Genomic DNA, 27,018 nt, shown 5'->3' with positions numbered 1-27,018 from the left:
ATTAAAAAACACGACTGCGGTTTTAAAGCGAACTGAAAAGATGAAAATGCGCATTTTGACGTAATACGCCCGCCATATTGAATTTTAAGTGACGTCACATATCCTATGTTCATTGGGGTGACGTAAGGATTCCAATGATACATCACTCATTGAAATCGGTTAAGGCATTCAGAAGTTATGGTGGAACAAAGAAACTCACATACATACATACTTACATACAAACATGAACGCTGAAAACAATACACTCTTTTTTTGGGGCAGTCGTGTAAAAAGTAGCCTATTATCACTCTCCATCTCTTCAACTATCCCTACAACACAACTATCCTAACATTTATGTTTTAAAGAGACAACATGTAGCCTAGGTCACTCTCCATCTCTTCAACTATCCCTACAACACAACTATCCTAACATTTATGTTTTAAAGAGACAACATGTAGCCTAGGTCACTCTCCATCTCTTCAACTATCCCTACAACACAACTATCCTAACATTTATGTTTTAAAGAGACAACATGTAGCCTAGGTCACTCTCCATCTCTTCAACTATCCCTACAACACAACTATCCTAACATTTATGTTTTAAAGAGACAACATGTAGCCTAGGTCACTCTCCATCTCTTCAACTATCCCTACAACACAACTATCCTAACATTTATGTTTTAAAGAGACAACATGTAGCCTAGGTCACTCTCCATCTCTTCAACTATCCCTACAACACAACTATCCTAACATTTATGTTTTAAAGAGACAACATGTAGCCTAGGTCACTCTCCATCTCTTCAACTATCCCTACAACACAACTATCCTAACATTTATGTTTTAAAGAGACAACATGTAGCCTAGGTCACTCTCCATCTCTTCAACTATCCCTACAACACAACTATCCTAACATTTATGTTTTAAAGAGACAACATGTAGCCTAGGTCACTCTCCATCTCTTCAACTATCCCTACAACACAACTATCCTAACTGTTAAATTTGGAACTGGTGGTTAAAGGAAACGCCCGTTAGGTTGACAGATTTATTCCAACTGAACATCGTAAGGATTATATGTCTACCTACATATATAACACCTCCACCTTTAATTCATACAATAAGCTAGTATGAGTAACTATATATATAATATAATCCTATAATATAATACACGTATGTCCCTTATCCATAAAGGGTTACGGACCGGTCTTCGACTGTGCCAAATAGAGACAACGATTATTAGTTAATCCTGGCCCGCAAGCGTTTACGAATAACTTTAGGTACAACTTTACAAAACTACTTACTTACTCTAAACATATATAGGTACAGTATAGAGGTATAGGTATACTAGGGCCAACTATAACACGTGCAGAAAATCAACTTATCAAGGACAACGCATAGTTACTAACTCATCGGCACCACTGTTAGCTGTACATTTGTAATCCCTATTACAAGGACATAAAGTCTACCGATGGTTAGTTAAGTCTGTTGTTGTTTGTACCTACATCGTCAGTATACTGGTTAACAAAGGGATTATAAAAGTCCAGTTATAATATGGTGGCAGGTACTAAACATATAAAGACTACTTATAACCTAGTTTACATTTACATACCAACTACTACGGAGCTATTTATTGACAAGCAAGAGATTGCAAATATTGTAACCTGGTATAGTCTTTAACTCTAAATATTTATTTATATTACCTAGGTACTAATCGCTATTATTATGTACCTACTACCTACTTATTGCTAATAACAAACAAATCTTCAAACCCAAATCTGAATGGGGGTTTGCGGATTCTAGGCACTCTGAGCTCCTTGACTGGACTGTCAGGAGGCAAATGCACAGAGGATGGGTCGGGTGATATGTTGGGACTCCCACCGGTACATGGAACCGCCGTGTGTGCACTTGGGGACGCGGCTGACGCCACCCCTACCGGCTCAGCGCTACACTCCCGCTCATGGTCCCCGCTGGTGCTGGGCGAGCCCATCGCCCCCGGTTCCTCCACATCCGGCTGAGGGACCGAGTCGTCATTGCCAGGAAATATCAACGAGTTGCGCTTAGCTACATTACCTCCCCCGTTATTTAGCGATACTCTCCTATTCTTCAATTGGTCAATATGCCTGTGAACCCCGGTTCCATTGCTAGTGTCAACGATATAATCAGTATCTCCGCGCCTATCTCGTACCATACCCGGCAACCATTTATCGTTACCGCGATACTGTCGTACCCAGACTGGGTCCCCGGCGCGCAGCTCGCGCTCGACGCCGCCCGCCGCGCGCCGCTGCCGCTCCTGCGCCGCTCGGACATGATCACTACGATCTGGTCTTAAACAATCTAACCTATTTCGTAATGAGCGGCCCTGTAGGAGTCTTGCAGGGCTCTCTCCGGTCGTGCTATGCTCAGTATTCCGATATTGTAAAAGAAATCTACAAAGTGCGGTCTCCGCGTCTACATTTTCCTTAAAGGATTTTAAAATTACCGCTTTACAAATCTTAACCGCGCTCTCGGCGGCTCCATTCGAGGCAGGATGGTAGGGTGCCGATAGTACCTGGTCCACGCCGTTGACTGATAAGAATTTTTTAAATTCGGAACTCGTGTATGGAGGCCCATTGTCGCTAACCACCTGTTTAGGAATGCCGAACCTAGACCACAATTCCCTAAGTACACGTATCACCGCAGCCGCGGAAGTGCTACTCATTCCTATAGCCTCAATCCACTTTGAATAAGCGTCCACGATTATGAGATATGTCTTACCTCGGATCGGGCCAAGAAAATCGAGATGTATCCTAGTCCACGGCCTATCTGGCCACGCCCACAGCCTCGGCGCGTGCGCCGGCGGCGCGCTGGACGCGGCGGCGCACACGCCGCACTCGCGACATCGCGCCTCGATAGCCTCATCAACCCCCGGCCACCATACATAGCCCCGCGCTAAGCTCTTTGTCTTCACGATACCCATGTGGGGTTCATGAAGTTCCCTTAACACTTTCTCCCTGCAAGATATTGGAATCACCACCCGATGACCCCATAAGACACAACCTAGTTCTGTATATAATTCGTCTTTCCTATTAAAATAAGGATTTAACTCTCTAATTTCGCACTCTGAGGGCCATCCGTTCTTAATATAGCCTAAAACTCTGCCTAAAATCGGATCCGAGGCCGTTGAGGTTTTTAATTTATTATAGTCTAGTAATAAAGCATCAGCGGCAAAGTGAAGGTAAGTCTGTTCCGGTATCTGGCCCGCCTCTTCTCCCATTTCATCCTTGTGCGACTTAATTAACCGGGACAGAGCATCTGCCGTATTTTTTTCCGTTGAAACGTACTCGATATCAAAATCGTAAGCTGAAAGCACTATTGCCCAGCGCTGCAGTCGACTCGCGGCGGTAACAGGCACGCCGCAATTAGGCCCAAAAATACTCACCAGCGGTTTATGGTCCGTACGCAGTGTAAACTTACGACCATAAAGGTACTGGTGAAACTTACTCACGGCAAACACGATCGCTAACGCCTCCTTATGAATTTGGCTGTAGTGTAACTCGTGCGCCGTCAGCGAACGCGAGGCATAAGCCACGACGCGCTCGGTGCCGTCGGGCCCGCGCATGGCCAGCACGGCTCCCAGGCCATGCGCACTCGCGTCACAGGTAACCACCGACTGTTGTGAAATATCAAAATGCACTAGCACGTCTGTGCTGCACAATAGCCTTTTAACCTGCCTGAATGCTGCCTCTTCCTCCTTACCCCAACGCCAATGTACCCCTTTCTTGACTAACTGGTATAACGGATATAAATACGAACTCAAATTACGCACGAACTTACCATAAAAATTAACCATGCCCAAAAATGAACGCAGTTCGGCCACATTCTTTGGAGCGCTCATTTCTAGTATAGGTTTTATTTTCTCCGGGTCCACACTCACGCCCCGTTTATCGACCTTGAAGCCTAAAAACGTTACTTTATCGGCTAGGAATACGCACTTACTTTTCTTTAATTTTAATCCACAACTTTCTAGTCTACTAAATACCTCATTTATTGTTTTTAAATGATCATCTAAGTCCGCCCCTGTAATCAAGATATCGTCTAAGAAATTCAGAACGTTCGGAATTCCCTGTAGAACCGATTGCATCATCTTTTGAAAAATCCCAGGGCTAGACGAGAGCCCGTACACTAACCGATTATATTTAAATAACCCACGGTGCGTATTTATCACCGTATAACATTTTGACGCCTCGTCCAATTCATACTGATTATATGCATGTGACAAATCTAACTTCGTGAAATACGAGTTATTACTTAAATTCGTAAACAAATCTTCTATCTTTGGAACCGGGTACCTATCGACTAATAACACTTTATTTAATGTAATCTTATAGTCAGCGCATACCCTGATACCTCCGTCCGCTTTCCTGGCAATGACGAGAGGAGTGGCCCAGTCAGAGTGGTCGACGGGCTCGATGACGCCAGCCGCCAGCATGGCGTCCAGCTCGGCGTCGAGGCGCGCGCGCAGCGCGTACGGCAGAGGGCGCGCGCGGCAGAAAATCGGCTGAGCCCCCTCGCGCACACACAGCGACGCCTTGCCCCCGGTGTACCGGCCCAACGCCTCCTCGAATAACGGCTTATGCCTGGAAAGTACATCCGAAATTAAAGTTTCTTTATCCCCCGATTTAATCACAGACCCGTCCTCTACACTAAAATTATATACCGTAAAGGGTGGTATATCTATACCCAGCTCAGCGAGCCATTGGCGGCCTAACAAACTAGTACAACCATTATTAATTACATATAAATCCAGGTTTTTCCTTTTATTCTTGTAAACTACGTCTACTTTCAAATAACCCAGGGGCCGGATACCGGACCCATCATAAAACCTGAGTAAAAGTCGACACGGGTGCATGGTACAGTTAGCAAAATATTTATAATAGGTTGTACTACTTATGCATGATATTGCTGACCCCGTGTCCACCTCCATAGTCAAAACTTGATCATTTACATGAATAGGAATACACACCGGCTTGTACTTGTTTAACGACATCAAATTCACAACTGCTTCGCCGTCCCGTTCACGCTCGCTCTCCATGAAATCCTCCTGCTCGGCCTCCGCGTCCCGGCCTTGCACCCAATGCAAGCCGGACCTGGCGCCTCCGCCTCGGCCGCTCCAGCCCCCGCGCCATGACCGCGCGCGGTTCGCCGCCCCGCGGCCCCCATTGCCACGACGATTAGCCCCAAAACTGCTGCCACGCATAACTTGCGGGCACATCCTACGTAAATGGCCCCTAATTTTGCACACGTCACACACATATTGACTAAATTTGCACTCGCTTTGTTTATGATGAGGGTCGCCGCACGCCTCGCATAGACTACGTCCCGCACTGACCGGTTGAATCTTATGTACTGATTTTACATCATTTTTGTCACTAGCATTATCCTTATCTCCGATTGCATGTGAATCCCGTTCGGCCGCCTCCAGCGTAGTAGCAATCGTAACCGCCTTGCTATAAGATAGACTTTCCTCCGCAAACAATCGCTGCCTAACAAAATCACTATTTATGCCACACACAAATTGGTCTCTCATATTATCGTCCAGATTAGCACCAAAATCACAATACTTGGACGCTTTCTTCAATTCCGCCATAAAATTAGCTACAGATTGGCCGCTACTCTGTCGACATTGACGGAATTTGAACCTTTCGGCTACTACCGACGGTTTCGGCTGTAGATAATTAGCCATCACTTTAATCACTTCGTCGTATTTGCAGTCACACGGTTTCTTCGGGCTGCACAGATTGACCATCAGCTCATACGCGGAGTCTCCTATACAGCTGATCAGCGTCGGCAGCTTCATGTTATCCTCCACCTTATTTACCAAAAAATACATATCCAGCCGATCACAATAAGTTTGCCAATTTCCACCATCCATCTCGAAGCACGCGACTTTTCCCACGGTTTTAGCCATTTTATTGCACTAATAATATATTTCCTCGTCAGCCAATGTTAAATTTGGAACTGGTGGTTAAAGGAAACGCCCGTTAGGTTGACAGATTTATTCCAACTGAACATCGTAAGGATTATATGTCTACCTACATATATAACACTAACATTTATGTTTTAAAGAGACAACATGTAGCCTAGGTCACTCTCCATCTCTTCAACTATCCCTACAACACAACTATCCTAACATTTATGTTTTAAAGAGACAACATGTAGCCTAGGTCACTCTCCATCTCTTCAACTATCCCTACAACACAACTATCCTAACATTTATGTTTTAAAGAGACAACATGTAGCCTAGGTCACTCTCCATCTCTTCAACTATCTCCACTTAAAATATCACGTCAATTCGTCGCTCCGTTTTGCCGTGAAAGACGGACAAACAAACAGACACACACACTTTCCTATTTATAATATTAAGTATGGATGGAAGTATGGATTACTATGTGAAAGGGGGCAAACAAGCAGACAGGTCGCCTGATGGTAAGCGATCACTGCCGCCCATGGACACCCGAGACACCAGAAAGGTAAGAGGTGCATTGCCACGGTGTTTAAGGTGGGTGTGCGTTCTTTTCTTCAAGGTTGGTCGTCTCGATCCAGAAATGCCGCAGGCCACAGTTTATTCCACAGTTTAGCTCTGTGAGGCAGGAAGTTTCTGAAGAAACGCAGAGTTGAGGACTGCCAGCCGTCTAAGTGATGGACATGGAAATATGTGTTCATTTATCAATGTAGATTGAACTACGTTTTAAAAAGAAAGAAATATTTTCAATCCCATTTTCATTTGTGTTACTTATATCATGTTGACACGTAAAACCGAATATCACGGGTATTAAAAAATCTATAGGTTAACTCCAATCTTAATTCATTTGAAATCGAGAGAAGTTCTTCTAAAATTGTTTTTTCTCAAACATGCAATGAAATATTGTCTTTACGTTCCTTAAAATGGGCTGGGAAGTATCGCTTTTTGGGCGCAACAACTCGAGAGGACTATAAAGGGATTTCATATTATTTTTTAGGCCTAGGCCTGCAAAGTAACTTTTTTTTATAAAATATTGTCCTTTAGAGCATTTTTTTTATTTCATTGTATGTTTGAGAAAAGCACTATACATGCCTCGGCGTGAAAACGGATTCCCGGCCTCGTATCCCTATCCGGCCTCGCTCGCACGCTCGCTCGGCCGTATATACCCACTTGGCCGGAAATCCTCATTTTCCCGGCCTCTGATGTAATGTACTATTACGTACCCGATGGAACGGATCTGGCAGCTACCGATACTGACCCACTACAACACACCCTGCAATGCGAATACATCCTGTATATGAAGCTTCTTACCATCCTTACCTAATACTAATAGGTAAGGATTAATACTTAATTAGTTACTTAACACCACAGGGTGCGTAGCCGAATGGCACAAACGCTCACGAAACGCTTGTGAAACGAAACGTATATATCTATCCCTATCGCTCTTGCGTATTGGCGCGACAGAGTGGGACTACGTTTCGCTTTCATTTGGCGTCGGAGAAATGGCATTTCTCCGACGCCAAACGAAAACGAAACGCCGCGCCAGTTAGTCGGGCTCTGTCGCGCCAATATGCAAGAGCGATAGAGATAGATATCTACTAGCGTTTCGTTTAGTGAGCCTTTCGTGAGCGTTTGTGCCATTCGGCTACGCACCCTGATCAGCTGAAAACATGTAAATTACAGGGCGAATGCACTCACTTTTGAAATACGAGCAGGGGATGATAGACGCACTCAGATAAGGAGCCTTAAGAAGTAAGCTATTACTGGTACAAAGTAAAGAGGGATGTTTGCTAAGCGAAATAATTAAGGGTTTCCTTGGAATGAGAAATAATGAGTCGGAAACATTAACGCGATTCTCTTTGAAGTCTATGAAAATCTCGAAGTGGGTGGGAACGTATTTAAAGTCAAATGAAGTAAAAATCAGCAGAACAACATAATAATTGTGTACAGCTGTTCCTACTGGCTGAGTCTTAGCGATGTGTTCAACATAAGATGCCTCGATTTTACTTAGGTAGGCAAGTTCAATCCCATAAGACACCGCCCTCTCATGCGCGGATCCAGGGATCCGGGGGGGGGGGGGGGGGGGGGTCATGACCCCCCTGGAGCCTAGGCTGGCCATACGAAGCTGGATCCGCGGTTGCGCCCTCTCTGCACGGGAACCAGCCTCACCCGTCAGGGCGCTTTCCATCGGTTTGAGAAAGGATTGATGGCGATTCCAAGAGGCACAAATAATTGTAATGTGAATTGTAAACTGTTCTAATATTATTTTTTTGGCAGACGAAACACAGTTGCCACCTAGTATCGAGTAGTGGTACTGATAATTCACGCTATTTGACGCGTGATTGACGCGTGATTGTCGCTAGATGTCCCTTAACACATATCTAATAAGCAAAACCTTTTATACATTGCAAGAGTTTTTTTTGATGACAGAATGTTTAATTAATACCTATTAAAACAAAATTAAGTAGCTAAAAGTATTATTAATAACTTGTAAAACCTAATTTATAATTTATTTATATACCTACTATTAAGTAGTTGTAAGATTGCTGCGCCCTTGCAGGGTCATATTACTCCCACATGTTATATGTTTGCAATAAATGCTTTGTTTGTTTGTTTGTTAACTATGCCTATACAAATAACCCGCATTTACTGATGTATAGAGTTACAACTCGTCCCTTACTTATTCCTCTATGTTCTTATCTTAGGGAATATTGTCCAGCAGCGTGCCTAGTTGACGACGGCAGGGTTGAATCCCGAACCAACCGGCACAGCAGAAGTGACAATCATTGACGCTAGATGGCGAGCGAAGCGCAGTCTGGCTCTGTCGCGCCCCTACAGGAGGGTTACCATGACGTGCTAAAGCCGTTCTGTTTAGGTTGAGAGAGAGGGACGGAGCTATGTAACTGCTATAGCTGTGTCTCTTTCTCTCAACCTAAACTGAACGTCTTTAGTACGTCATGGTAACCCCCCAGAACACCGATAGGGAGAGCTAGATGATGGGCATTTTCAGAATTTGGGACCCCCCAATTAGCGTAAGTTGTTAACAAAAATTAACTCACTGTCAGTTTCGTGATGATAATTAAGCATGAAATTTCAATAAAAATGTGAGTGTGTTTAGTAAAGCGTCCCACTTTGTCGGTTACCATTAATGCGAGATTTACTTGTATCCTGATATGAATAAACTGACAAAGCGGCTTTATAGCAATTGACAAAGTGGGACGTTTTCCCGTGCACACTCACAACTATTGTTTTTGTGTTAATTACATAAACTTTAAGCGATAATCTACATTCAGAATGTTAAAAAGGAAATTTTTAGACAGATTTTATGCTTAATTGTCGTCACAAAACTGACAGCGAGTTAATTTTTGTTATCAACTATTGCTAATTGAGGGGACCCAAATATTGAAAATGCCCAGCTACGATACGTTTACGAAGCGCAAGCGATTTTGACGTTTTTAACTAGGTACCCAAGCATGGAGACGTCCCGTCCTTGAGAGGAGCAAAATTACCTATTACTTGAACCTTTCTTAATCTGTTTTTGAAGGTGAAACAGCTCCGTCGGTTTTGTCAAAAGTTATAATGGGATTTTCCCAGTCACCTATGCCCGGGACGATAAAGTGAAAAAGAATTGCTAATTGATTTTACAACTTCGCCAAATTGGGCGTCTTGCTGCTAAAATTGAATAGCTTAAAGTCGAACAAAGTCTATAGAAGTTTTGTTTAATTATGTAAATTTAATTTACGTAATATCATGTTTTCAAACAGTTGGGGCATCTATGTATAATATATTTATCATTCAAAACAGCTCAACATAAGCAAACAACTCAAAATTGCATCAGATGTTTTGCCCACATGTGAATAAAATTCAACTTTTCTACCATTTATTAAATGTGAGCAAATGACAAATTGAGATAGATTTTACCAGGTCAATCTTAAGGTCGCGGGTTTGAACACTTTGAACCCCGGCTCGTAAGCAACATTATTAAGAATTCGGCTTTATATTTTTTTCAGTAAACTGGTGAATTTTATCTTGTCGCCAAATCCTTCAGAAATAACCGAATTAATTGAAACAGCACGGGAAGCATGGTCGCGCGATAGACGATAAAATAGCAGGCCGTTCCCTATCGCTCTATTTATAAGTGCGATAGGGACGGCCTGATATTTTATCGTCTATCGCGCGACCATGCTTCCCGTGCAGCTCTACAACTCTAGTTTATGGTACATTGCCGTCAGTTTTTTTAAACTGATTTTAGATACTTATTTTTAAGGATTTGTGTTTTTTTGTCCATAATGGCATCACCGTCCATTATAGGGTATTTTAGATTACTAGAGTTTTTCGGAACTTATGGGCGATATGTCATTTAATATTTTCCAGTCGCTTTTTGATGAAGGAAAACATCGTGAGGAAACCGGACTAATCCCAATAAGGCCTAGTTACCCTTCGTTGGAAGGTCAAGTGGCAGTCGCTTTCGTAAAAACTAGTGCCTACGCCAAATCTTGAGATTGGTTGTCAAAGCGGACCCCAAGCTCCCATGAGACGTGGCAAAAGCCGGGATAACGTATAAGGAAGATGACCTCGTCATTGTACACATAAATCCAGTAGGTATGATTTTGGTAGCCTTCATAGTCTTCATATCTATGGCATCATGTAACTCATCCATGACTATTGAAGCCCGTTCGTCCATTGATAAAATACTTCCCTGTTTATCAGCAGGGCTTCTGTTTACGGTCGTGGTCAGGAGGAAATGGGGCGGATATTTTATTATTAACTTTCCTTTGCCGCTTTCAATGCCATTGATGCCTCAAACCACAGGATCCGTTGTCGTATTATTTACCGAAGCTGTATTTTATTACATTGGATAAAGAAGATCGAGTGTATGTAATCATTTCACAGTACATTGACTGTCATCTCTCGACATCAGACCCTTTAACACAACTTGCCTCGTCGCGCGCGAGTCCATAGATCAAGCGCGACTTAAAGTATGGACTCGCGCGCGATAAGGCAAGTTGTGCTATTATAGGGGCTAGAACTTTTGAACCTCAATTTTGACAATTTGGCCCATATTCTTAACTTGGTATGTGTATGTGTTAAATTTGTTAAATAAATATTAATCGATTATTTAGAATTGATTATTTTGTATTTTAGTCAATAAAAAAAAAAAAACTTTGAGTGCATGTTTAGGTTCATTTTAAAAACATTTTTTTTTTCCACTTCGTACCTATAGTAAACGAGAATGGTCACTGGTCAATGGGTAAGCGATACCGGTGCCATCAGTAGTCGGCACTTGAGAAAATGCCAGCGAAACAAACAAAAATTAGATCTTATCTACACTCGTACAAAACAGACATAAAATCTAATACTTACTTTGTATTTTAGTCAAGCAAAAATTTTTAAAAGTTTTAGTGTAGCATTTTTAAGTTACAATTTTTTTTAAACAAGATGCGAGCATTTTTCCGAGTGTTTCCGCTTTGACTAGTCACAGCATTTTTCCGTCTCGTAAGTTACATGAAATTTTGCCAATTTAAGTAGAAGTCGCGGACCAGAAACTAAGAAAACTCATGCTACACTTTCAAGCAGCAATTAGCAATGATGCCAACCTTCAAGAAAAGAGCGACACACCCATCTTAAATGCCAGCAACACACCCCCAGCACTCTTCTTGTGTTCATGGGTGGCAGTGATCGCTTTCCATCAGGCGACCTGTCTACACGTTTGCCTCCTATCACATAAAGAAGTCAAAGATTGTCGCCTGCGGTATTTCCGGACCTATACAACCTTCAAATCTTCAAGAAAAAAGCGTACACTCATCTTAAAGGCCGGCAACGCACCTCCAACACCTCTGGTGTTTCTGATGTCCATGGGCGGCAGTGGTCGCTTAACATCAGGCGACCTGTCTACACGTTTGCCGCCTATCGCATAAAAAAGTCAAAGCGTTCGAAACGCTCGGAGAAATGCCCGGGCGATAGTAAGCGATACCGTAGCCAGATAGATCAGATGTCGGCGCTTTAGAAACCGCCAGGAAAACGCGGTGTGGTTAATTGCAATTGCAGATACTTGGCTAATGGGGCACGATATTGGCAATGAAAGCTACGATTTACTTTTAACTTTACAAAACAGACAGCAGGGTTACATAGCATATGATTGCCGCGAGAGTAAGTATGTCGCCGCGAGATAGACTATCCGTCCTTATTGTTGACGACCGGTTTGGCGTAGTCGGTAGTGACCCTGCCTGCTACGCCGCGGTCCCGGGTTCGAATCCCGGTAAGGGCATTTATTTGTGTGATGAGCACAGATATTTGTTCCTGAGTCATGGATGATAGAGAGAAATGGAGGAAGATGATCTGCTGCGCCGACCCCAAATAATGGGAAAAGGGCAAGGGAATGATGATTAAGTATTTATATATTACGAGTATATATATCGTTGTCTGAGTACCCACAACACAAGCCGTCTTGAGCTTACCGTGGGGCTCAGTCAATCTGTATAAGAATGTCCTATATAATATTTATTTATTTATTTAATACAGTTAGAAGAAGACATGTCATCTATCTCGCGGCGACAAACTCTCGCGGCAATCATGTGCTAGGCCTACTGAAAATACTGCTAAAATAGCTTGATCGTAACTGCTAAAATTGCTTGATTCGCCTAGAAAATACTAAATTACCTTTCATTTTGTACGTGAGTAAACAGTCAAAATAGTAATATTTTGGCCATTTGTCCGGCACGGAATAGGGCTTTTTTTGAGTGGCACTTTTCTGATCTAGGAGACTCTGAACACATTTTCCTGCATATTTTAACACAATAATTTTCCCGTAAGTGATTTGCATTGCATTACCTGTTATGTCACTTGGTGATAAAATTATTTCTATTTTGAGCATGAACTTGAACCCCTCCCTACTCCCTCAAGATTCTTTTCACTAAGTTTTTTTTTAAATAAATATGTAGTTTTTCTCGTTCGTGACATAATCTACTTGAGATTTTTCTAATTCCAAGCGCGACTTGAGTTTTTAATTTTTTTATCTATTATTTACAAGAAAATGTATGATAATATTTCCGCAGAAAACGCCCCTATAGATTAATTTCAGATTCTTCCTAAATAGTACATTACATCAGAGGCCGGGAAAATGAGGATTTCCGGCCAAGTGGGTATATACGGATGGGGATACGAGGCCGGGAATCCGTTTTCACGCCGAGGCATGTATAGTGCTTTTCTCAAACATACAATGAAATAAAAAAAAATGCTCTAAATGACAATATTTTATAAAAAAAAGTTACTTTGCAGGCCTAGGCCTAAAAAATAATATGAAATCCCTTTACAATCCTCTCGAGTTGTTGCGCCCAAAAAGCGATACTTCCCAGCCCATTTTAAGGAACGTAAAGACAATATTTCATTGCATGTTTGAGAAAATAATATTATTAGTACAGCTGAACTAACAGGCAAACATAATCCGTTTTATAGACTATTGTATTTATAATGAGCCCTCTTATTTTCTTCTCGAGAAATTGGATGGAAAGTGAAACTAATAGGCCACGACTCGGCAAGCTAAATATTGGTGTAAGTACCTAGGGTAGACTGAGGCAAATGGAATTGCGGGGCAAATCGGATCGCTAGGGAAAATCTGTTGATGACTTAAAGTTGGCACGCAATTTCATCGCACGTCTCTTAGCTTATGACTTCAATTGCAAGAGATATTTAACACTTACATAAATATAGTAGGTATTCTATTTTATTTTACTTTAGTAAGAAACCTACAGAAATCAACTTGTAGAGGTTCACAATGTTTATATCTATTCCAAATTTCATATCGATAGCATAAGTAGTTCTCGAGATATTTAACAATGTGACAGACGGACAGAGTCGCACCATGAGGGTTCCTGTTGTACCTTTTTGGTACGGAACCCTAAAAATGTAGGTATATGACACAACAAAAATATTTGATTATCTGATTCTCTAACTAGTCATTATTTCATAGGCGTTACATTACAATTTATTATGTTGTGTATGTGTGTGTGTATGATACACATTGCATTTAAAACTCTGGGTTGATAGACTACAATTTTGATTATCACGATATATTGTTGAACTTATGACACTTCAAGTGTAGCTTTTTGGCTACTGTATGCCTTAGGTTTAATACCAAACGGTTTTCTATCTAATCTGATTTGCCCTGTGACCAAGTTGCCCGCTCTACCCTATCCAAGGAAAAGTTCTATGGTAATGCCCTTTCAACTAAATGGTTTCTTTTACCGTAAATAACTTCGTTACTTGATGTTAATGCTAATAAGTGATTGGAAAAGATTCGATGTGATTTTCGTGGAATGAGTATTCAAATTGGGATGAATCATTGAATATTCTGAATTTGGTTCTAGGAAGTTCGCAAAGCTTTGGATACCAGTATTTACTTTGTTTCCGGAATTGTATACGATCTTTATCAAATCTTTTTTTCAGTCGTTTGTTACTTATTATGTACTAGTTTTTGCCCGCGACTTCGCTCGCGTTAAATTCTATTGTATTGCTCCGTACAAACTTCCACCCCCATTATCGGGAAGTGGGGGGTTAGAAAGAGATAAAATGTAGCCTATGTCACTCTCCATACCTTCAACTATCTTCATTTAAAAAATCACGTCAATTCGTCGCCCGTTTTGCCGTGAAAGACGGACAAACAAACAGACACACACACTTTCCCATTTATAATTTTAGTATGTATTTGGGAGATATCATGCCGCCATAAATAAAACGATGATACCATAAACATAAATTACATGCATAAATACAAGCCTATACTTTTAAAATAGCTACAGATAAATACCTATATGCAGCTTTAGCATAACAGTAACAGAGTTTTGTACTTCCTAGATATAAACCATTTCGATAGAGTTTTTTTTATTTTTATTTAATCAGTTGCGGAAAAATATAATTTCTATATACAAACATTCAAAAAAAAAAACTTATATATAGAGTAATGTTACTTTCCTCAGAGCATATAATACTAACGACAGGCGTATTAAATAATTGTATTGAATCTCTCTTCCGCCTGATATTCTACCCTTGTATTGAATACTGTTCAATAAATACAAATCGCCCGGGATGTCCAATCCCTTCCTATGTCTGTGTTACTTTCCAAGAAGACACGAAACTTGTGCTAAAACTAAATACATTAATATAAATTAGCTGTTGATCCTATTATTGTATTTACTGTATCCTGGAAATAATTACTACCAATTACCCGAGTATATAATTCCATCTTGGATCATTATTAAGTTATGAACTTCTGGATACTGTAATTAAATTAACGTAACATATACGAGTCGAGTATTATGCTACTATTGATGTAATGTGATGATTATGATTGTCACCCTGTGTGGTGACGGGTTAAGAATTTCACCACCCCCTTTCTTCCCGTGGGTGTCGTAGGAGCCGACTGTGGGATATGGGTTAAATTGTGGCGTAGGCGAGAGGCTGGCAACCTGTCACTGCAATGTCACAGTTTCGTTTTCTTTCAACCCCTTATTTGCCAAGGGTGGCACTGTAACTTTAGCGGTTTAATGTGCTCTGCCTACCCCTTTATGGGAAATAGGCGTGATTGTATGTATATATGTATGTGATGATTATGATGATTGATGTTTTTTTACAAAGGCATAATATAGCGCAGAGAAATATTATATTCAGAATCGTGTCAAATCTTATTGATTTATTTTACTTACCTTGGTTTATAATAGTTATGTGTTTTACAAGGGTGCAAAGTTGTTTAACCGCACATGCCAATATTGATACCCGAGCAAGCGAAAGAAAAATACTGGGATAATATTAAACCGCGAGCGTAGCGAGTGGTTCGAGAAGTAGAATCTTGAGCGTTGTGAGGGTTTCAAGGCACTAAGGTTAAACAAACTTTGCCACCGAGTGAAACACATAATATTAACCGTGGCCTATCCCTCTTATCAGTCTTATCACTATGACTTTGACACCAAATCCTTTCCTCCCGAAGTAATATCCCTACAACTACTCTCTTGAAAACTAATTGTCTTATTATGTCAAATTTTGTCTAGTAATTTTTCACAAAACAAAGCAATAATGGCAAGTAGCAGAGCGCTGGAGTATCGATCCAGAAGCCATGAGTTCAAGTCTCACAGTAACATTCCACTTTTAAATTTATTTATATAATGCTCACCAAATATATTAGACTACACAAATTTGAATTTAAGATTGTGAAGACAAAGTCGAAAAATAAAAAATGGTAATTAGACAAAATTACGTAAGTGTGGAACCTAAATCTACAGAAACATAACCTAATAAATAATTGAGCCTATATATATATATATATATATATACATATACATATATATATATATATATATATATATATATATATATATATATATTATGCAGATATTCTTCACCGAAAAAAATAACTGGACGAGCTTAATTAATTGGATTAATTGGCGAGAATTGGATTGGAATTGGATTGGATGATATAATTATACCTATATTTCTCTGTTATATAATATTTTCTTGCTTCGTGATAATTTCATGATATTGTAACTTAATTTATTAATTTTATTTGGCTTGTGTATTTTCTTTCTTTGTAAATGACGATCCTTATTGGGAGACACAATTATTTTTATTTGGAATTTATTATGTAATTTTTGACGATCATGATGAGAAGATAAACATAATTTTGACATGTAGCAAATTTATAGTGTAATTTTTATCCTGAAATAAAGAAATCTAAATCTTTTTCAACCCTCCACCTCCGGATTGAAAGTCTGGATTAAAAACTAAATGTGATGTGATAATGTGATGTCATATTTTTTCGAGTAGTTTTTCACAAAAGCAATATAGCTCACCAGATATATTTCCCGCCACATTTTAAACTCGTTCACTACACAGTACCACAGCACACCACGCAGGTTCGCGCGCGACCACTATACTGCGCACGCGCCGGCTGCGCGCGACATAATAAAACAATAAGGGGGGAGGGCATTGGCAATTTATATAAGATTGTCGCTAAAGTAGCTACTTGTTTATTTTAACTCCTTACTTTATGATTCGAAGTGTGAAATAATGTTGAGATACGACAAATTTAATATGATATTATAATTGATACCTAACTTCTCCTCCACGGGACAGGCATTAGTGTGGAGGTCTTTAATAACGACCTTTTTCTTGAAATAAACAATTTTTTTTTTTTTCTTTATTAATAGGGACTTGAATAACACCTTTGAATTCCTTCCCAAAATGTATGCAGATTTCCTCACGATATTTAACGTAAAGCTAGTTGTAAATATGAAATGATATTTCGTACGAGCTACGATTTGAACCCGCGACCTCCGGATTTAAAATCAGGCATGTGATATATGTGTCGCTTAACTTCAAACTTGGGTAAATCCATTCTTTTATAAGGTTGATTATCTTCCAGATCATAATATTTTTTTTTATATAGATAATCAAACTTAAAGCTACACATATATGATGCCTGACTAATCCGGAGGTGTATTATCTACTCGGCCATCACCGCTTTTTCAAATAATGTTATGTGTGTCAAAACTGACGTATCTTGAAACAAAATTGGCACAATCCATATCGTATACAGAGCTAATATTTGACTTATCTTACAGTTCTAATCGTGCCGTATAGCCCGACAGATTATTTTAAAGCTATCCATGCATGAAATGAGTGCCTTGGATGATTTAACATAATAATGAACAGGTGCGTTAATTAAGCTGTTAGTGTCATTGCCATTGCTAAACTGTCAAAGAAAACTTAAGTAATAATGATCTAACCTAATTACAGCATCCGCACGGTACCTCCAAGAAGTTGGTTTATTTCGAACTAAGATAATGTAGTGTGGAAGCTGCCAGCTCTCTTGTCCTTCGTGACAATAAGCATTGTGATTTAGCGAGGAAATACTGCCAGCCAGGATCATGGACACTATGCGTCAGGGACCTCATTCGTATTGTAGACTTAGATTTTTATTTTATATTATGTATTGTATCACATTTTTATATACTCAGATATTTCGGTAAGTGAATTTTATTTATTAAATGGAATTAACGTAATTTATATTTTATTTATATCTTTTGACGTTTCTGTGAGAGATGAATTATAATTTAATATTAAATAATTATGTAATTATTTAAATTGCGTTTTAAGGTGGCAAAAATTGTTATTATTTCTAGCCCTAAAATTATTTGAAACTTTTTCATTTAATTTCCTAATAACCTTAAGTGCGTTTTCACATTATCTGATTCGATATCGGATGTAGGATGACCGATATCCCATACATTTAAGCCGCCATCTTTGATTTTTGCCTTTGAAATCCTTCCGACATCCGATATCGGATCGGATAATGTGAAAACGTACTAAGGTGAAAGGAAAATAGGTAGTCTTATAATGTCAAGGGGTAGGTAGTGCAAAGAGTTAAGACATATATATTATAAACTATAAACGATATAGACACATTAGGTACCTATATAAATGCAACATGTTCTGCAAACATCGTATTGGAGCAATATAAGACTAACAATATTACCTCTACTCCAACATTGTTCGATTTCCCGAGACACACGGGAATTTTCAGCTCCTGGACCTAGCCAACGTCACAATCGCTTGCGCTTCGTAAGCGTATCGTAGCAAGCTCTCCCTATCGCTCTTCTGTAGTGGCGCGACAGAGCCAGACTGCGTTTCGTGTGGTTTCGATTGCGACATAGCGTCACCGATTCTCACTTCGGCTTCAGCCGCAACGCTAGTATTCGCGCCTTAGAGAACAACTACCTCATCCTCCTTGCGTTATCCCGGCATTCGCCACGGCCTGCCACGGCTCATGGGAGCCTGGAGTCCGCTTTGAAAACTAACCCCAAGAGCGTAGGCACTAGTTTTACGAAAGCGACTGCCGTCTGATTTCGCAACCCGAAGGGTAACTAGGCTTATTGGAATTAGTCCGGTTTCCTCACAATGTTTTCCTTCACCGAAAAGTGACTTACAAATACCTATCAAATGACATTTCGCACTTAAGTACCGAAAAACTCATTGGCACAATCCGGGGTTCGAACTTCCGACCTCCGGATTGAAAGTTACACGCTCTTACCGTTAGACCAACAGCGGCGCTTCAGAGACACAGCTAGCTGCGATAACGCTAATGTCGTAACAAGCGAAACTTGTAGTAAATATAAATATTTTTATCCATGACAAATTGATGCACATAGATAAAAATCAACAACAGAAAATTATTATTAAATTATTTATTTATATGCACATAAGATAACATTCACACTTTACACTTGTTTCCATTTTAATGTTATAGAAATCGTTATTATATAAGTAATTATTTATCTATTGTGATTGTGACCTGGGTTCCGGCAGAAAATCAGTGCTTCGGTCGAAAGAGCGAAGCGTATCACTGAGCCAACACACAGTATTTTCTTTTTCTTTTCTCTTTTTTGTTACATCAATTTGTGTGTTTTAAATTGTGTATTGTATTGTGTGTGTTTGCAGTCTGCCAAATAAATGACTTATCTATCTATCTTATCTATTTACACATAACATCACAAGTAGGTAGGTACCAGTGGCGGCTGGTGAAAATTTCTGCAAGGCAACACAGCAAAAATAAACCTTTCTTTATATTAAATAGGTACTTTACTAGTAATCAGTTTTAGGCAAGCCTGTGGGAATCGGCTTGTATGGATCAACGCTGCTCATAGGTACACATATTTGCCACGAAAATGGTCCTGACTCAGCATGGTGTTAGCCTGGGTGGCCAACGCTGATCTTCCGTCAGGGCCATACCGAATGATGCCACGGAAAGTATACACATTACAAAGGAAATACGTTGGCTAGGTACCCTGAAACAGAGCCAATAAAGCATTTTATGCACATAATAATAACTGTAACATCCTCATAACAGCCTGAGTTATTGAGGCAGATATCTACGTGTGAATAATGTGGCGCGTCCACGGATGATATTTTATTTCATAATATAAATATGATAGTGTATGTACAAAATATTACAGGTTACAAGTAAACATTTATAAGTATAATTCGTATAATTGTGACAAACAAATTGCTTTAATTTCATTACTTACAATATTAGAGCCCTACTATTGTATAATTTCTTCTTGTATACTAAAGTCAAACTATTCTCATATTCATATATTGTATAATTTCTTCTGTATACTAAAGTCTATCGATATTCATAAACGTTCACTAAAGTTATCAAGCCGATAAAGTTCGTTTGTCCTTGTCCGTCGTATTGGTGTGATAGAAAAGGACAAACGAACTTTATCGGCTTGATAAGTTTAGAGTACGTTCATGAATAAGGGGTATGTATTCAGACTAGAACGATGACGTTGAAGTAAATAAATCAAACACATTCCCACCTACTTTATTTAATGTTATAGTTTATCTATCTTTCTAACTACCCGTGATTTTAATTGAATATACATACACAAACTCAGGCCTGTATTCCCAAACGGGATAGGCAGAACATAGAAACTTTTCAAATTTCAGTGCCACTCTTGACGCCACATCCCACAGACAACGCCTACACCACAGGAAGAAAGGGGATGGTGAAATTCGTAACGTGACCCGTCACCACACGGGTATATTCATCAGATATACCTAGTACAATAAAAGAGACAGCTACTGTGTTCAAACAAACTTTAAGGCTGCTTTCAAAAAAAACGTCAAAATAATGTAAAATTGATAGTTTTAGTCGGTGAAATACTACACTTTCCGTTATCCAATAGATTTATTTAATTCAAGTTCCAGTTAGAGCATCTTATTATCTTGATTTTTATAAGACTGGATTTTTGAAAACTAACTCACTAAATTAATTATGAATTTTTCTCTAATGCACGTTTAGAAAAACGCACGTATAGAGCTGAATCAGTCGATCTTATTTGTAAAATTTGGACAATTTTGAATATTAAAACGGGTAAATTTATAATTCGTATATCCTGTACCACAATCATTTCAGACTAGATTTTTATTTTAAGTTTTTGAAAAAGACTAAACTAGCCTAAGGCGAATTCAATTTTTTTCAGAAATTACCTAAAATTAAGTGACAATTTCTTTGAAAATCTACATCACATCGAAGTAAGTTTTGTACTAAATTAATCTGCAACGTTTACTTAAATTGCTGTTATGCCTTAGTGATTATAAATTGCTATTATTGATTTTTGCCAATTTTTTGAAAACGAGCCTTCACCGGTACAATTATTACCAGTTTTGGACATTTTCTCATATTTTGTTAGACCAAGTAGAAAAAGTCCTATAATGTGATATATATTTATAAACTACTCGCAAAGCCCTTTAATTTGATACAGCACACGGTATGATCGAGCGCTCGGTTGCGATTTCACTATTTTTAACACGAAAGCCCTCTTAAATGCATGACCTGTTTCCATTTCGTCGTACGTAATAACCATAATAACTAGATAATCGTATTGCCTTTAGGAAATAAGATGTTTGTCTACGAATTTGTAATGTACAGTTTAAACTTTGGTCTTTACTTCGCCAAGTTATTTCAGTTATCTAACCAGGGTACGTAGCCAAATGCACAAATACTTATGATAATATCGCTTTCGTAGATATTTATCTCTGTCGCTCTTCCGTATTGGCGCGACAAAGTCAGACTGTGTTTCGATCGGAGTCTAGCGTCTATTACGATTGTTATTCGGCTAGACCGGCAGAGGCGGCAGAGTACCCAGTCAATGATACAATCACTTACGCTTCGTAAAGCGTATCGTAGCTAGCTCTCTCTCCCTATCCCTCCTCTAGTGGCGTGACAGAGCCAGACTGCGTTCTGATCGCCGCGTAGCGTCAACGATTGTCACCTCGGCTAGGCCTGTGGTTTGGACCAAAAACACCATTACCTTTTTTACTTATTACGGAAGTTTTGTTTTTCGATAAAGCGGTTTGTGTTGAAATTTCTAGACCACAAGATTGGAACTAGGTAGACAAAAAGAAACCTAGTTTTTAACGCAGTCTTCTATACAGGCGGTTGATAGATTGAGTACTTACCTAAGCTACTAAATAGGTATTTAATTACTTGAATACTCGATTGATTACGATTATTAAAATATAATTATATTATGAAATAGGAATGCACCTCTACTTGTAAAAAAATGGCGCCCAACGTGGGGCGAATTATGTCAAAAATAAGTATACGTGTAAGTTTTCACATTATCCGATCCGATATAGGATGTGATGTAGGACCGATATCATCTATATAAAAGGCGCCACCGCCAGGCGGCAAAGGGGTTGATCTTTACCTTTAAATCTTTCCTATATCCGATTTCGGATCGGATAATGTGAAAACGCACTAATAAGTATATTTTAGGCATTGAGTAATTATTACTTCGTATAGAGGAGCTATAGCAAACAACGAACGTGTCACAGCCTGTAAGCTGAAGGCGGGGCGAGGGGGCGGGGTGTGAACCAATGGCCTGCTTCCGTAACGTCGCAAGCGCTACGATTTTACTCGGCGCTTACGACCTTTCGGTCGCGATGATGAGCCCTGCATAGAGTGCATAGATTAGAAGTCGTAGTATAGAAGTGACATGGATTTACATGGGCATTTTTTTAAATTTATGACTCAATTAGCGTGAGTTGTTAACAAAAAACATAAATCGCTGTTAGTTTTGTAACGACAATCAAGCTTGAAATCTGTATTTAAAACTAAACTTTTTTCACGTTCTGAATTTAGATTATAGCTTAGTATAATTTACATAATTAAGTCAAAAACGATGTTTTTATTGAAATTCCATGCTTAATTATCGTTGCAAAACTGACAAACTGACAGCGATTTAACTTTTTTTTAACAACTCTGCGAGTCCCAATTTTTTTAAATGCCCACATATAAAGCTGCATACGGACTGAGCGTACATGTGTACACGTAGCCGCAACTGGATATTAGTTATTTATGTGACATTTGCATAATGGTAGGCATTGAAGCATGAGTGTTGTTTTTGTTGTATTAATAAGATAACATGAGTGTTTTAATGCCTAATTATGTATAGTCGCATACATAACTTTATCTACATCCATGTATGTATGGGCGCGGGTTTATCGTCCCATAGAAAATTTGAATTTCGCGCGTTTTTATACTCTCATAATTTGCTTGACCGTCTACCTACCCAAATTCATTCAGGCAGGTTAGGTACTGCACTTACATTTACATACTCACATGAAATTCGACACGCGTATTGAGAATCTGTTATAGACCGTCATGTCGGAAAACTGTGCAATTCTGACAATAATAAATAAATAACCTTTTTTGCGTCGATAAATATATATAATTTAATGTATGATAGGAAACTTGAACTAACTTGCGATATTGTCACGTCTGCTTTTGTTGCATTTTTTACTCTTTGGTTTCAACGAAACATGGCCGCCGCAACATGGCGCTTCGGCATGAGTTTATATTGATACATTTTTTTAAAAGTAAGCGTGTTTAAACAAAAATGCAGTACACCTACGTATGAAAAGTCACTCCTTGGCTTTTGTTAGATTTTCCTGAGCAGTTTGTACGATACCTCACTACACATGACGGCATTATTTCGACGAAATATTTTTCATTGCGATACGTCAATCTACCACAGCCGTTCGGCACAGACTAAGCGCGTTTGTGCCGATAGGCTCTAAGTGTTGTTACACAAAATCAAGTTGAGGTGCCCTCTCTAGTTAACATAATTACTCAAAGATTTTAGGTTAAATTGCGGGTTAGTTTTCATGAGCCGTGGCAAATGCCGGGATAACGTAAGGAGGATGATGAGATGAGGTTAAATTGCAGTACATGAAGAAATACTTTATGAAGACAATATGCTATACCTAAGTAAATATTATATTATTACAAAGTGATAACTTCTCGACTATTCTCATACGGATCTGTTTATAAGAATTAGCTTGTCTGGGTTATTGGGTCACTCTTATTACCCGATTGAGGTGGTATCTGGGTCAAAAATCTTTTCATTTTCTTATTTTGTTGAGATTCTTGTATGATGTGAAATTAACATTAATTATAGGCCGAAATACATCATGTTATTATACATGCATTAGCAATCGAGTTTTTATTTATTTGTTAAAAGACAAAAATTCAAGCGTGACATAATGGTAAGAAACGAGACACCAAAATAATTTTGCAGATAAAATCAATCAATCAATCAAGGAATAAAGCGAGCCCTGATATTATGCGCAGCTATAGGACTTATTCTCTAGACCTGCCAAGGTTATTAAATTACCGGTTGCTTACAGATTTCTAGGGATATATAAGAATCTCAAAATGTCAACATTGAAACGTCATATATCTCCAACAATCTATAAATTTTCTAAGCACTTAAAGCATCTTGCTCTAACTGACTTTGTCCCTAATAACTTCTCCATGATAACAAAGTATTAAAGTGTACTTTGAAGGCCAAAAATAATTAACTTTGTTAGGTCGCAGTGCCTTATTAATCTTATTATCCAGTGATTTTCACGGCAGTTGAATCTAGCCAATTCCCATACCTTGCGAAAACACAACTCGTTTGCTCGTGAAGCTTGACCTCCACTATCGAGAGAGTTTTATTCAAAGATCTAAACTAAGTTTTATATACAAATACATAAATATACTTTTATGGATTGATTTTTTGAATTACTATTTGTTACTTTATGTTTTTAAATAAAATACGCCTCTGCTTGTTAAAAAAAAAAGTTGGCGCCCAACGTGGGGCGAATTATGTCGAAATTCGGAAGGAGGGAGTAAGCGAAGCCTCAAAAACCAGGAAAAAGTGTTTATTTCACGAAAGTTAGGTACTTATTCTAGAAAACTATTAAAAAAGTAAGTGCATGGTCGTAGAAAAAAGTACTCATTGCGCCACTGACGCCACTCACCTTTTTTGACCTCTTTTATTTAACCACCAGTTGCATAATAGTTATTTGTTATACAAGGGGGCAAAGTTGTATTTTAACGCCGAGTGTGGAATTGAAAAACGAGCAAGTGAAAGGATTCTATAGTTGAACCACGAGCGAAGCGAGTGGTTCGAGAATAGAATCCTAAACTTGCGAGTTTTTTAACACACGAGAAGTAAAGTTATTTGTTATACATTGCGCCGAGTGTGGAATTGAAAAACGAGCAAGTGAAAGGATGTTGAACCACGAAAGCGAGTGGTTCTTCCTGAACTTGCGAGTTTTTTAACACACGAGAAGTAAAATACATTTGCACCCGAGTGTAACACAAAACTTTTCCCCTCACTATAGCGAGGAAACTACAACGCAAAAAATGCATTTATCACTGCTTCCAGTAGTTCCACAGGTGGTAAATCATCTTTATTACTAGATTCACCTACTTTTATCAATTTTAAAGCAGTTAATTTGACTTTATTCAAGGTCAAATTACTTTACCCACTAGTGGATAAAATGCGTTTTTACCCGCTGGTATTAAAGGACAAAACACGTGTTTCCGAGCTAGTGAGGGGAAAAATACTATAGGGTTTGCCTATGATGTTCCACCACTAACCACTAAGTACCTTACTTCTAGGAATTATTCCAAAGGAAAAAATCAAAGATGCCGGCGTAAGTATAATGGGACATTGGTCCGACATCCGATATCGGATCGGATATTGTGAAAACGCACTTATACTGGTTTTAGTGAGCCAAGGAGCTTGGTAAGCTTCGCGATTAAGATTTAGCCCTTGCTAACACGATGGGCAGCTATTACTTATTATCTATCAAGGCAATCGACTTGTAATAATGGTCTTTGAGGCGCAGGCAGGACAATTGTGATAAAGACTCCTTATTTATGGCTCATCTTCTGGTCTATACTTTGTTGTTTCCTGTTTGGTTGAAAATCATATTGGTGATTCAACTAAGGTCTAAGGATATATAAGCATAACTACAATGCATTATTCATTAACATATTAATAGGTAGTACACATACTATATCGGATCCACCCTTTGTTTGACATAATTATTGAAAGTCATTAATGATTGCCCACAGATGGTCTGTGTGATTGCCAGATTATCATCCATACTTAATATTATAAATGGGAAAGTGTGTGTGTGTCTGTTTGTTTGTCCGCCTTTAACGCCAAAACGGAGCGTCGAATTGTCATGATTTTGTAAGTGGAGATAGTTGAAGGGATGGAGAGTGACATACGCTACTTTTTGTCTCTTTCTAACACGAGCGAAGCCGCGGGCAAAAGCTAGTTAGTGATAATTATGAAACGGTTAACTTTTCAGAGTTCTTAATGCCATCTATAGATAGGTTAGGTTAGGTTCGTTTTATGACTGATAGTCCACTATCATATGTTTATCATAGAAATATGATCATAGGCAACATGCCGTCCTTTTTCTTCACGTTGGAGAAAAAGGGAGGCATACAGACCTATGATCATATTTCTATGATAAACATATGATAGTGGACTTTCGGCATATGGCAACCCTGAAAAGTTACTGTGAATAACCAAATTATAACTAACGAAAATGTGGACAAATAATACATTATGACTTAAGACTTTATGGGAACGAATAATACATTTACGCCAGATTAAGCTTACATGTCTACTTCACAAACATTAGTTACATCGTCGTAATACATAAGTTATGTGATATACCAGTTAATTACATAAGTTAGCTACCGTACTCTGCAGAATCTAGTTTATAAAATACATTAGTTCACACATGCAACTACCTTTATATGGATAAAATACGGTACGGGACTGACGGGACTTTCTCTATGCTAGCGATGAGGATACGACGGAATAGGTCAATACTTCCATTAACATTTTGGCTGGGTTATGTCATTACGTATAAGAACTACGTATTCGCCATTAAGGGGCCAACTGACAATAACTCTATCGGACGGCAACGGCAAGTTATCCAGCACTGTCGCGTTTCATTCTAACTGACAGGCGTGGCTGTACGGCGGACTGAATCGTCAATGGGCTCATGTAGTATTTACGATACAAGTGCGAAAAAGAGGTAATTCGAAACGAGTGGTGATAAATTAAAATACGACCCAGGTGAATTAGAAATTTCGTCTTCGCACATGTATTACTACGACGTTCGGTA

General features: G+C 39.1%; 2 protein-coding genes across 3 annotated transcripts in view; both read right to left on the bottom strand.

The window, feature by feature from the left end:
- LOC125226296 overlaps positions 1-16,909 on the bottom strand; it is a 38,988-nt gene extending 22,079 nt beyond the window's left edge. The window contains exon 1 of the mRNA XM_048130235.1: positions 16,818-16,909. Within this exon, the coding sequence (XP_047986192.1) occupies positions 16,818-16,838 (21 nt within the window). The 5' untranslated portion in view covers positions 16,839-16,909. The remainder of the gene's footprint in view (positions 1-16,817) is intronic.
- LOC125226295 (uncharacterized protein K02A2.6-like) lies at positions 998-5,996 on the bottom strand. 2 transcript variants are annotated; one of them, XM_048130233.1, is made up of 2 exons: positions 4,978-5,996; positions 998-4,591 (listed from the first exon to the last, which is right to left on the bottom strand). In XM_048130233.1, exon 2 carries the CDS (start codon positions 4,441-4,443, stop codon positions 1,711-1,713), a length of 2,733 nt encoding a protein of 910 aa, XP_047986190.1. In that variant the 5' UTR covers positions 4,444-4,591; positions 4,978-5,996; the 3' UTR covers positions 998-1,710. Both variants share the same exon structure in this region, with proteins under 2 accessions (XP_047986190.1, XP_047986191.1).
- Positions 16,910-27,018: the final 10,109 nt, after the last annotated feature.

This window comes from Leguminivora glycinivorella, chromosome 5 (genome assembly GCF_023078275.1).
Source record: "Leguminivora glycinivorella isolate SPB_JAAS2020 chromosome 5, LegGlyc_1.1, whole genome shotgun sequence".
NCBI classification, from domain to species: domain Eukaryota; kingdom Metazoa; phylum Arthropoda; class Insecta; order Lepidoptera; family Tortricidae; genus Leguminivora; species Leguminivora glycinivorella.
Note: the sequence above shows the minus strand (reverse complement) of the source record. Positions and strands in the feature narration are given on the sequence as shown.